The 13,662-nt window shown below is 37.8% G+C and overlaps 1 protein-coding gene across 1 annotated transcript in view; it reads left to right on the forward strand.

The window, feature by feature from the left end:
• Positions 1 to 13,662, forward strand: part of KPNA3 (karyopherin subunit alpha 3) — a 39,039-nt gene that overhangs the window by 11,148 nt on the left and 14,229 nt on the right. The window contains 7 exon segments of the mRNA XM_087919419.1: positions 834 to 878; positions 10,539 to 10,562; positions 10,564 to 10,629; positions 11,779 to 11,808; positions 11,893 to 11,945; positions 12,038 to 12,133; positions 13,378 to 13,463. Coding sequence (XP_087775545.1) covers positions 834 to 878; positions 10,539 to 10,562; positions 10,564 to 10,629; positions 11,779 to 11,808; positions 11,893 to 11,945; positions 12,038 to 12,133; positions 13,378 to 13,463 — 400 coding nt within the window.

A 13,662-nucleotide genomic window follows, 5' to 3' on the forward strand; every position in this document is an offset into this window, starting at 1 on the left:
ACAAGCAAAAGTCTGTATAGAGTAGAGCAAAGGTTTTGAAACTTCCAGACTGCAGAATCTGTTGTTAAAGGAATCCCGGAACCCACAGTCAAGAAGGAAAATTGTACTGATTGAAAATCGGTTTAATTCTCATGGAGTCTTGTCAGCTTCTTGGGATACCTTAGAGTCCCATGGAACAGAGTTTGAAAAATCCTTGATTAAAGGATTTGCACTTTAAATCATTTTCCATTTCACCATTCAAGAAAATCAACAGACCTATATACTGTAGCATGTAGTTTGATCATATGTAGTGCAATTGTGAATTTTCTAACTTTTCCAAAGGATTACATTGAGTAATTAGTATCCTCTGAGTCTGAAGGATTACTTCAGACACTGGCCTTATGGAAGTTAATTCACCCAGAGCTGCTTCTGAGAGCTTTTGGAGAGTAAATAGCCATCCTCATGCCTGTTGTATTATGATACAATTGTATTTTATCTTGATTTTAGTTTTTTCAAGTGTTTCATGTTTTTGTGATATAAATCACTAGGAAGCATTTTTTCTATCTGATGTTTTTTTTTTCCATGCAATTGTGTTGAATTCTCAGAGACTGCTTGGCGAAGTTTTTTAGAAGTGATTTGCTCTTGCATACATTCTAGGGCCAAGAGAAAGGGACTGACCCAAGGTCACCCAAGCAGGCTTTGTGCCAAGCCAGGACTAGAACTCACAGTCTCACAGCCTGATATCTTAACCACTATACCAAACTGGCTCCCATCTGATGGTTTACAAATATAGCAAACATACAAGTGCCTTAATTTCTGTACTTCATGTTAGTGACTTTATTTTTCTTTTTCAGACCATGCGAAGACATAGAAATGAAGTGACAATTGAACTTAGGAAAGTAAGTATATAATAAATTCTACACTGGGTGCATTTTCATGTTGTTGTGTTGTAGAAATATATCATTGTGTTGTAGAAATATTTCACAGATATTGTTGTTTTTTCTAATCATGGATTATTTTCCACTTAGCTAAAATGGTTCACATAGCTCTAAATATTGGCAGAGCCTTAGCTGAACCTTTGAGGTTACTGGAGAAATAGGGTAAGGAAATGCCTTCATATTTTTCCCAGTGGTACTAAGAACACTAATAGTGTCTCCTCAAAAAATAGTTTATTTTCCATAGGTTTTAATTACAGCTTCTTGGGGAGTCAGTATTAGTACATTTAACTGCAGCATTTCTTAACCCTTTATATGATAGTGTTGATGTTTATTCTAACTGTGTTTTTTACAAGTTATTAATGAGATCAATACCTAAAGTTTACAAAACCAATCAGTCACTGTTCTGGTCACTCTTGGAGTTTGCTTTTTTCAATCTTTGTTTTTACACCACCACCATTTCTGCTAGGGAACTGCAAAAATTAGGTTCCTAATGCTAACTGTTTTCAAAGCTCTGGACTGAAACACATTATTTTTCTGAAAATTTTCTGAATAAAATTTGAACTTCTAACCTGACCTAAACATTAAATATTTTCTGAATAAAATTTGAACTGCTAACCTGACCTAATGGTGTTAATGAACCTTTTCAGCACTGAGTGCTGAAACGGGACCATGCATGGGTGGGAGTGCCGAAAACCAGAAGAGCTAGTCTTCGTGCACATGGGAGCACCAAAAACTGGAACAGCAGCTCCCCCGCACATGTGTGTGCCGGGAAGCTGAGCTTCCCGTTTCTGGCATATGCATGCGTGGTGGCCAACTGGTCTTCTGGTTTCTGGCGTGCATGCGCATGCAAAGACCAGCTGGCTGGCACACATGCGCATGCCAAAAATAAGAAACTCAGCTTCACGGCGTGCACATGCATATTAGGGAGCTGCTCTTCCAGTTTCCAGCGTTCCTTACACTTGAAGATCAGCTGGCCAGGGTGCATGCACACGCTGGCACCCGAAAGAGCAACGGGCGACGGTTGGCGTGCTCAGAGAGATGGCTCTGCTCGCCACTTCCAGCATGTGTGCAATGTTCGCCATCATGGGCATAGATGAAATGCAGGTTTTAAGCACTTTGTTAAACTAAGTAATTTAATGTCAAGAGTAGAAAAGGATGAGGTAGTATATGAATAATCTGATGACCTGATATTTGTTTGAACACAAAATAAATTAAGAAGGGAGCAGAACTGTAAGACAGCAACCATTTGTAAGTCAAAGCTATAACTAAGAGAATCAGAAAAGCTTAGGCCTAGATTGATCTTGCTTCCCAATATAAAACAGCTTGCAAGTTTAGTGGCAGTGGAGACAACACTAGTCATTCTCAGTTGAAACTGCTTTGTTCTCCAGATTCATCTTAGAAGCCTTGAGAAAAACTTTGTGCCAGGATTAACCCAGTAAAGCAACTCATGAATTTTATTTTGTACAGTGCTCCTTCCTCTATGCCAGAGACACACTTTTTTTTTAACAGCTTGGTTATTTATTTATTTAGTGTATGGCACGTGTTAGCCAGGGATCACCGAGGTGGCTGGCTGCCTCTGTGAAAGGAATTTGGGGATGGCGATGTTATCTTTACCCGTAGGATGCCTGAATGCCAGTAGGCAATTGGGGGAGGCTCCTTTCTTGTCCTGCCGCAGTTTATTTTCTCACAGGAATCGAGCCACCGAGATGCCTACCTCAGCGATACACAGGCCCAGCATGTTACCATGTGATTCACCACAGCCCCTAATACAGTTGGTAATTTTAGTGTAAGCACTAGAGTGGAGGAGAAAGGTGTCTTTTCCTAAATAAGTAAAAGGCAAAAAAAAAAATGCTGAAGAAGAATAGGAAAATTGACTCAATAGATTTGCCAGGTAGTCTGTACTAACAACCATTAGAAAGAAAAGGAACACAGGTCAGTTGAGAAAAGGGTTAATGAGACAGGATTACAGCAGCTACAGTTGGGCTACTTACCTCATTCATAACACCAGATTGGAAAAAAGCTTCTTCATTTGCTTTGTGGTTCTAAGATCAAATAGAAATAATAGAAGAAAGAGTGTGGAACTCTTTTTTAATTTTCTATGCATTGTTAAAATTTGAGATGAGAGAATTATACAAAGTATTAAACTAGAAATTGGTTCAATTACGCATATAGACAGTACCCACTTCAGCATTTTCAATGATTATTTTCTTGCCATTATTTACTACTACCTGGGTTTTTTTATTTTGAACTGTACAATTCTGTATAAATGCTCTTAGAAGTAAACTCTATTGAAGTCACAGATACTTATTCCTAAGTAATGTATTTAGAGTTTAGTACAGAAATAGTGAAAAATACACAAAGTCGCCAAGTGCTGTTTTAAGTAGCAGCTGTAGCTTATACTCAGTATATTAAATATATAAGCGTGTTAAAATATGTTTAGAATTAAATAGAAGAACAAAACATTCAGAGTACAAACTATTCAGACATAAAACGGGTCTTCGTAGCCTCACTAAAACTATTCTAACCCTAATTAGAATGATTTTGATCTCAGAACAGTCCTGTAAGATCTGTTTGGCTATTTCAAGATTGGAACACTTCTGGTAAAGGTAGAATAGTGTTGAAACAGTTCTAGTGAGACTCAAAACTTTATTGGAGCTATGGACTATTTCGTCTTGAAATATAATTGTTTCTACAATAAATGCAAATTTAGCTTAGAAATGCTCCAATTTGTAAATTGATTTAAATCTATTGTAATCATTTCATTACTGTCTAAGAATGTTTAAAAAGATCTTGTTTTAACTGAATTTTTATCATCAACAAATGAAGACTCTTTATTAGCAAATCTGATAATAAAGACAAACCTTTGGGTGCTTTAGCTCAGTGGTCGCCAACTGGTGGGCTACGGCCCACTGGTAGTCTGCGAGAAAATTTTGGTGGTCCGCAGAGAAATGTCATCCCCAGAGCATCCCCCAAAGCAATTAATCCAGGCTGCATGGGAACACAAGGCTGCGCCGCCCACATGGCCCGCGGGAACCTTCCCTGCCCACTCACTCCTTACCTGGCAAACTTGCCTGCTAAGTTGCTATTTTTTCTTTTTTTTTCTTCCGACCATCAGCTGTTCTGCTGTGCTGGGAGATTTAGATTAGCTAGAAAGCAGGAGACCAGGGGGAGGAACTGGGGGGAGCCAGCTGCCAGAGCGTGCTGCAGCAGCTCCTCTTGGTTTTATTTTATTTTACAATTTTTAGTACTCCCACTGGATCCTTTTTATTTAAATAATATTTTCCGGAGAAGATAACAGCATAGACCATAACACAGACAAAAGTTTTTGTTTTACTGAGGACTAACAAGGCATGGGGAAAAGGAAGAAGCTCCATGGCACTAGCCCAGGATCTCTCCCACCAGTGAAGACTGCAAAACAACCAAGAATTGAGGAGCACTTTGCTGGCAAGAGATCTGTAAGTAAAACTAACCCCCCTCCATTTCCAACAACCTTGAGAAGTTAGAATGGGACCTGCAAAGAGATCTGACAAAACAGCAGATATTAGACTTTCCCTATCTAGTGGGGGAGGAGCAAAATGACGGCCAGATTTTTTCACAAACAACTAAGCCAGTTACAGCTGATATGGAGACTGTGATAGAGACTAAAAAGATTAACAATAATCTAATTCAAAGTGAGGAGAGCTTACCATGGGAAAATACAACAGAGTTTATGGCAAAACAATGCCTTCTCACAGCGCAAACTGTTGTCTCAATATTTGAACAATTAATGACCATCCAACACGATGTAGAGACACTAAGAAAAGATATCACTGTCTTTCTGCAAGCACAGCATCGGGCTACAGACCCCACCTCCAACGTGCTTATAGCAGCCCTGGGTAAATCCCATACTCAGGATATGGAAGAAGAAAAAGAACAAAGACTCAGGGAAACAGTTAAAAAACCTGTTTAAAAGTGGTAGCCCTCTCAAAAAAAAACAGCCGTTCTCCAGACAAGGCAACAAGAGGAGGAGGTATCAAGAGAGAAGTTTCATTGGAAGCCAGGAAAGCATCTCCCCTACAATCACATCGCTCATTGCAAACAACAGATTGCTTTGAGAATCCATATGAACAGACTTAATTACAGACGCTGGATTACTAAGAGTGCTATACTAAATTCCCTAAGCCAGCTTCTTCACTGCCACCGGGGACAGATTGATCTTCGAGCTGTGGAGAGGCTTCCTGAGGTCCCAAATTGGAAGCGGGTATTCCTGTCTTTCAAGCAGCCCACCATACCACTGATGCTGTTGAAGATGAAGGCACATCTAGCCTCCTTCCAAATTTTTCCCATCAGAGTTTTCTGTGAAAAAAAGGTTAGAGCTTTAATTGTTAACATGCAAGCTCCCACCGGCTGCTGTCTCTTCTGCATTCTCAACCTTGGAAAAAAGAGAGAAAGAAAATAGGAGTCAGCCAGCCTTGGTCAGTGAAGATCTACTTAACAGTACAGAAACGGGCCTCATTAATGCTTTTGGAGCTCTCCCAAGAAAAGAACAAGATAACATTATTCAAGCTAGAAAATTTAAAGAAATCTTTGTCACAGTAGACACTGCTGAACCGCTTATAGATCTGGTCTCCCCAATAATTGAACCTCTTCTCCCCCAGAGGGCAAGGGACTACACAAATATGAGATGGAAAACAGAAGCCAAGATACACAGGGACCACTAGAGGCTCCAGTAGAGATGGAGATACTATCATCCTTATGTGAATATCCTATGACACCTTCAGCACCACAACAAGAGATTGGGAGAGGTCCCATGACAATACCATCATCTTAATGTCGAATGAAGCATGATCTAATAACCCCTTGCTCTATACCTAGAGAAGAAGCATAGGAACGGCAAGCTCTGCTAGCTGGTGCTAAAACCCCTTATTCGGACAATTTTCCCAGGAGTCTACATAGGATTCAGATGGGTCTCCCTTCCTTTTAGAGAAAGCCTATTTCGTGCGTGATGACACCTCAGTCCATTGCAACAGCCCTTCAACTTCCCTTTGTATAAATCAAATTTCCTGATGAGCGGCAAAAGATAATCCCCTCTCCATTATAACCTGGAATATAGCAGGCTGGACTGTCCCATCAAAAAACCAACTCTTTTTTGACTACATATCACAATTTGACATCCTCTTCTTACAGGAAACCTGGACCCACTCTATCCCGGCTGCCCCAAGTAAGTTGGGTGGGAGAGCTAAAGGGGGTATTGTGACACTAGTTAATACAGACCTGCAATTTAAATGTGTATCACTGCCACCTTTTCAGCCATGGGTTGTGACTACCTTACTTTTATATAAACAGGTGGAGATCTTGCTTTTTAATATCTACATTCCTCCACTCAATAAGAAGGATTTGATCAACAAGATTTGGGATGGCATAGAAGATTTTATTCTTGGTTGTTCAGACAAATACCCCACAGCAGCAATAATTATTGGAGGGGACTTAAATGCTAGGATGGGTCCAAATGATCGAGCATTATTTAATCAATTTAAGATCCATTATGATGAGAATGTACCAGAAGAACCCCTGCCTTCCAGACAATTTAAAGACCCTAAAGCAAATTGGGCAGGTTTATATGTAAGACAGATGACTTTACGTTTGGACCTTTGTATCCTTAATGGTTCCACAAAAGACGACTACTCAGGTACCAATTCATGCCTGGGAAGAATATTTTAGAGAGCTATATACAGACCCTGACTATGTAACTAAGGAGAGCCAAATTAGTTTGGACCAAACCCTTACTGGCCCCCTGTTACACCAGGAGAGATATCCTGGTTGATCGGAACCCTCAAGGCTAATAAGGCACCAGGTGCTGATAATGTCCTGCCAGAAATAATGAAAAAGAATGCGATTTGGTGGGCTCTACTCATCTCTGTTTACATTTATAGATAAAACGGGCCGTATGCCAAGAGATTGGGGATTAGCAATTATTATACCAATTTATAAAAAAGGTAATAGAAATGACCCAGGTAATTATAGACCTATTAGCCTTCTGAGTGTTATTAGTAAATTGTAGGCCAAACACCTAAACTATAAACTTCAGGATTGGCTAATTTCCGGGGGGATAATCAAAGATGAGCAAGCTGGTTTTAGAGAAGGAAGATCTACAGTGGATCATATCTTGGTACTTCACCATCTGGTTCAAAAATACACGAACAAAAAAAAAATCCTCTCTTTTCGTGACCTTCCTTGATTCAATATCCAGGAACACCCTCGCACTACCATCAATAAACGCCTCCTTTTCCTCATATAAAAATTGTATGCTAATTCCACCTTGAAAGTGAGGTGCAATCCTCAAGGGACTTTAACGGGCCCAATACAAAAAGGGGTACGGCAGGGTTGCATCCTATCCCACTCCCCTTTTAACTTCTGCATTAACCCTCTGATCAACCTCTTACAGAACCCTGATTTACATCCTCCTAACATAGCACAATGTAAAATCCCGATTCTCCTATATGCCGACGATGCTGCTATAATTTCACAAACTCCAATAGGACTGAAGAGAGCAATTACGGCAACACTTGAATTTTGTAAACAGAATAAGCTGGTGCTTAACTTTGATAAATCAACAGTTTAGTTTTTGCTAAAAGACCTAGACAATACTCCTGGAAAATAGAAGGGTATAGTTCAGAACAGGTTAGGACATTCAGATATCTTGGGGTGGTTTTCTACTCACGAGGGGCATGGAAGGCACACCTGGATCACACATTGCAAACAGCCTATAGGTCCTCAAATGCAATGAAAAAAATTTTTTACACCAGTGGAAGGCAATTAGTACCTGCAGGCTTAAAGCTTTTTGAGGCCAAAACATGGGCACAAAATTCTGTATGGGGCACAAACAAGAATCCTTGCAAAAAAAGACTTGCTAGAACCTATATAAACCAAATTTCTGTGAGTCATCTTAGCTGCACCCAAAGGAACTCCAAATGTAAGAATTGAGACAGGCATGCCTCAAATTCAGGTAAGGGCCTGGAAGATGATGATCATTCATTGGTTAAAAATGCATTTCTTCCCAGAGGGACTGACCCCTCTAGTACTGACTGATAACTACCCATCCCTCTGGAAACAGGCAGTAGACCACAAACTGGGCTCTTATGGGCTCTCATCAGGATTCTTAATGTCCCTAGGCTTTGACCAAGCAAAGCAAGTAGTAATCAATAGAATGAAGGACATGGAGTTCCAAGAAGAATTAAATGGGTTGGCTCGCCATAGCAGGGACAGAATTAAACAGAGAGTATGGGAATCAGCAAGATATCTAAATGATCTGATCTTCCCCAAACAAAGAATAGAATTCTTCAGAGCCAGATTTAATATTCTCCCATCAGCACTCCTTCAGGGCAGGTATAAGAAAACACCAATAGCAGAACGGGTATGTATATGTGGTAAAGGAGAAGTTGAAGATATCTCACATGTTTTATTGTACTGTGAGTTATACAGAATTTATAGGTCATTGTATATTCTCCTCTAACTAGAGAGATTGCCAGGGAGGACAGAAAATTTTTATTTGATTTTCTCCTCCAGGATTCAAACCCAGCTATTACACGTGCAGTGGCAAAATTCTATGTTGCTGCAATGTCCACCAGAAAAAAATTGGTTACAGAATTATAGCTGTCAGTTTGTGACAATTTTTGGAGATAGAACAAACTTTGGAAAATTATATTTACGCACATACTTTTTGGCTGTCCACTCATATAAACCAGGGAGTGCCCCTAACTGTTTGAGAACATGTATTTTCTTAACATATGTTTTTATCCACTATTAATGTATTTTAATGTGTCAGCATTTTTTATATACATTGTTAATAGTGATGTCTATTGCTGGTCTAAGACCGTAATAAAGTTCTGTTCTATTCTACTCTACTCTGCTCTGCTCTGCTCTACTCTATTCTTGCTTTCTAGCTAATCTTTAGATCTTCGGCTCTGCTTTTAAGCAGAGCCTAACCTTCCTTAGGACTGAAGCTTCTATTATTCAGTGCAGGCTCAGGTAGCTGATGGCAGAAAGATAGATCTCTGAATGAATCTGTGATTCTGTGAGCAATTCAATCTGCCTGTATTTAAGATATTAATGTACAAGTCATGCCCAACCAGTCACATAACTACCAAGCCACACTTACAAATTAGGCCATGCCCACATGTTAAGAAATTTGAATCCCACACCTTGCCTCTGTGTGTGTGTGTGTGTGTGTGTGAGAGAGAGAGAGAGAGAGAGAGAGAGAGAGAGAGAAGTTAGATCTGGTTGTGGCTGGTTGTGGCCATGCATAGTTACTGTAGTAATGTGGCCCCACAATATAAATACATTCTCTCTCTCTCCCTCTCCCTCTCTCTCTCTCCCCCTCCCCCCTCCCAATGTCAGCAAGCCACCATCAGTCAAAATTCATATTAGTGGATTTAACATTATGAGTTTGATGGTCCCTGAGGTCCAAAATTTGGCAACCCCTGTTTTAGCTTGTCAGCAAAGGTCAAAAGAGAGGAGTAAACAACAACCTTATTTCTTATCACTTTGAGTAGTAACAACTTTTACATAAAACAGTGAGAATCTTTACCTTCTGTCATTAACTTTTACAGTGACCAAAAGTGAAAAATCTTGTCTTTTTCATTTTTACACACTTGTGATGGCTTCTCCAGATGTGGACTGAAACATGTGCTTTATCATCATTTCATCCAATATATTGCTGAATTAGTTTTGATAACATTAATGTAGGACTTGATCATCATTTTCTGTTCAGTTATAGCTCTTACAGTCATGTAATGCAATCTTTTGAGTTCTTCTCTCTCCACTCAGAACTACTAATTGAGTACTGAATTGTATTAAATTCAAAAAATATCCCAGACTGTCTAGATTTTTCCTACCTGCTTGTATGAAAGTACACAGAAGGTAACATCTTAAGCATCTGCTAGTATAAGTTCTTCTCCAGAATATTTGTCAAGATATATGCTGCAAGCTAGCCCTTGGTAAAGCAGCCATGAAGGCTTTGGAAATTAGATATAAGTACATTCTATACCCTACCTATAAAAATCAGAAAAGTACAAGTAATGGTATTCTATGTTATACTCAATTAAAGTGAAAGATGGACATTGAAAATGCAGGATAGGAAGACTATTGATACTTTCGAACTTTTGTCTTGGAGAAGACTCTTGAGAATATTGTGGACAGTCAAGAAAACTAACAAATGTGTATGCATGCTCGCCTACTGTTTCCACAGCCCAGTTGTAAACACCTCACAGCCCACTGAGGGACCATGGCCCAGAGGTTGGGGACTCCTGGTCTAAGCTACAGTGGGAATAGGTACACCATTGAAAGACCTCAAGGACAACATTAGGAACAAATTGTCATGGAGGAAATCTCTTTGTGTTGTTGCTAAGAATTGAAATCACCCTTGATGGCCCATAATCAATCAGTGCATTCACAATACTTATTTATATATTTCACATTACTTACATAGGTAACTTTTCAGTCATAGATGTAATCCTTTGTATTTAAAGGATTTATCAACTACAAAACTTTTCTGACTAATATTAACACATGCAAAGCTTATTTAAAATTTACTTTGAAGAATAAATAAACATTAAAAAGGATTAAAATATTCATTCATTACAGAACAAAAGAGATGAACATCTGTTAAAAAAAAAGAAATGTGCCCCAAGAAGAAAGTTTAGAAGATTCAGATGTTGATGCTGACTTCAAAGCAGTAAGTTATTTAATTAATGGAAACACTATTTCTAATTGGCCTTCCTTTACTCTTTCAAACTGGTCTTGGTGGATTTCCTTTTGCTTATTTCAATTATATAATCAATCAATCAATCATACAATTATATTAACAAGTTAATTCTATTAAATGAATCACTGCCTCTTTTCCATGGTGTCCAGTGCTTCATAAAGTTTAATACATTATACCCCTACAGTCACATGATTATGATTTGAGTGCTTGCCAACTAGTTCGTATTTATAGTTGCAGTTCCTTGCCGTCACGATTGTAATTTGTGACTTTCCCCAACTGGCTTCTGACAGGCAAAAACAATGGGGAAATCAAATTTGCTTAATGACTGTGATTCACTTAATGACCATGGTTTGCTTAAATGACCATGGTAAAAATGGTCAAAAAATGGTTCTGGTTATGTCAAATTTGCTTAAAAACCACATCTTTTAGCGAGCAAAAGTCTCAATTGTGATAGTAAATCAAGGACTATCTATGTTCCACTCCCAGATTTTATCCCCTTTTGACTCTATTTCACAATATTATAACATTGTTTATCATGCTGGCCAATCATGAATAATATTCTCTTCAATCCAGTTTCTCTCACTGAGAGAAGGATGTTGTAATCTTCTTAGAATAAAGAACACTTTTTGAAACCTATAAAGGAAAAGGGAAAAATATGTGGAAGACTAACTAAAGACCACATTGGTAATATTTCCTTTCTCTTTTTTTCCTTCATAAGTTATATACCAAGCTTATATTTCTTATTTTATTAATTTAGATTGAAATAGAGTGACAAAATACCTGCTAGATATTTTGGACAACCCTCTGAATTCTCACAATTGGACACATAAAAAGTATAGTAGTTGTCGTCCAGAATGATCAGCAAGGCCACATTTTGTATATCTGAGTCTAGATTATATTGCCATTAATACTTACATTGTATTGACGTTATTTCTTTTTATGTTTCATTCATTTTTGATATGATTAATAAGGAAAATGGAAACATTCATTCTGGGGTCTTGAGATACCAGTAACATTAAAATTAAACATTAACATTAAAATTCATGGGCTAGTTATTTTTCTAAGAATACTGAATTCTAATGAAAGTTGGAACTAAACAATTTCTTTCTCTTTTTTAAGCAAAATGTTACACTAGAAACTATATTACAGGTATGTTGATAACAATTATTATTAATTTCAGCTGGATTTGTTTAATACTTGATCTAATTTTTTGAAATCTGTTTGTTGCTATAGAATGCTACTAGTGATAACCCTATTATCCAGCTGAGTGCTGTTCAGGCTGCAAGGTAGGCATTTATTTTATTTGAAAGATTTAAAGCATTATTGAACTTTTCCTCATATTTTATTTTTATTGATTAGCTTTGTTTTAATTTCACAGAAAATTATTATCAAGTGATAGAAATCCTCCTATTGATGATTTAATAAAATCTGGAATTTTACCAATATTGGTTAAATGTCTAGAAAGGGATGACAAGTAAGTAGTGCTTTTTTCTGAATGTTTATAATATAAATTGAAGGGTTTTTTTCTTGAAGGATTATAGTTAAGAATCCTAAAACATTACTCTTCCTAATTTATTTTTTATTTTAACAATTGTCTGTATTAGTAATAATATTATTTCACTTGTTTAAACACATCTTAACAATACATTTAAAGATTATGATGGTTGTTTTTATTTGTTATATTACACAGTCATTCTACAAATTCTGTACAAATTGTGCTCTTTCAGCACAGTCTACATGTAGTTATAAATATCTGTATTCTTTTCTCAGTATTTTCTTTTTATTCTTGTCAGTTTTTGTTTCATGTAATAGGGCTGTCCTAATTCTAGTAGGTAAAAGTGCCTTTGGCTTCTTTTTCTCTTTGATTTATATTCTTGGAATACTGTTTTTTTCCTCAGTATAATCCTTTGTCAAGACTGCGTGTTTGTGATAGACTGTTTGACATTCTTGCAGGGTTGGTTTTGGTATTCTTACATCTTTCAGTCTTGGAGAATTCAATTTACCTTTCTTGGAAAGGGGAAAGGCAGGTTGAACATTCACAACCAGTATGTCAACTATGGGCCTAGATGATCATGTTCTAACTTATTTAATAAACAAAAATGCCCTCCTCCTAGGTCCCACCATACTGCCCTGTCCACATACTGTGGTATCCAGAGCAGTGGTCGCCAACTGGTGGTCCATGAGAAAATTTTGGTGGTCTGCAGAGCACCCCCAAAGCAATTAATCCAGGCTGCATGGGATCACAAGGCTGCACCACCCACATAGCCCGCAGGAACCCTCCACCCACTCACTCCTTACCTGGCAAACTTGCCTGCTAAGTTGTTGTTTTTCCTTTTTTTCCTGACCATCAGCTGTTCTGCTGTTCCAGGAGATTTAGATTAGCTAGAAAGCAGGAAACCGTTGGATTTCTTGCTTTCTAGCTAATCTTTAGATCTTTGGCTCAGCTTTTAAGCAGAGCCGAACCTTCCTTAGGACTGAAGCTTCTATTATGCAGTGCAGGTAGCCGATGGCAGAATCATAGATCTCTAAGTGAATCTGTGATTCTGTGAGCAACTCAATCTACCTGACTGCTTTGCCTGGTTTTTAATAGTAAATTTTTAATAGTAAAATTTAATTATAGAGAAATGAATTAATGCTTTCATAATAACCAAGCATCTCTTTGTTGCATTTTGTAGATGTCATTGCTACTATGTTGTATTTTTGTCTTTTTATAAACAGTCCTTCCTTACAGTTTGAAGCTGCTTGGGCCTTGACTAACATAGCATCAGGCACTTCTTTACAGACTCAAGCTGTTGTACAGTCTAGTAAGTGTTTTAAATATTTAATATTCAGATAAAGTACCTTTTAGCAATATAATAAACATATATAATTTCCTCTTCATCTGCATATGTAGCACATACTGTATGTAAACTTTGCATGCCATATACTGTATAACTTGTATATATTTAAGTTATCTGGGAGTAGTTTATTGGTTCTGGTGGAAAGAAACCTTGGAGCTGTGGA

The sequence above is a fragment of the Pseudonaja textilis genome, chromosome 1 (genome assembly GCF_049901715.1).
Source record: "Pseudonaja textilis isolate UNSWEBS1 chromosome 1, rPseTex1.2, whole genome shotgun sequence".
Classification (NCBI taxonomy): Eukaryota; Metazoa; Chordata; class Lepidosauria; order Squamata; family Elapidae; genus Pseudonaja; species Pseudonaja textilis.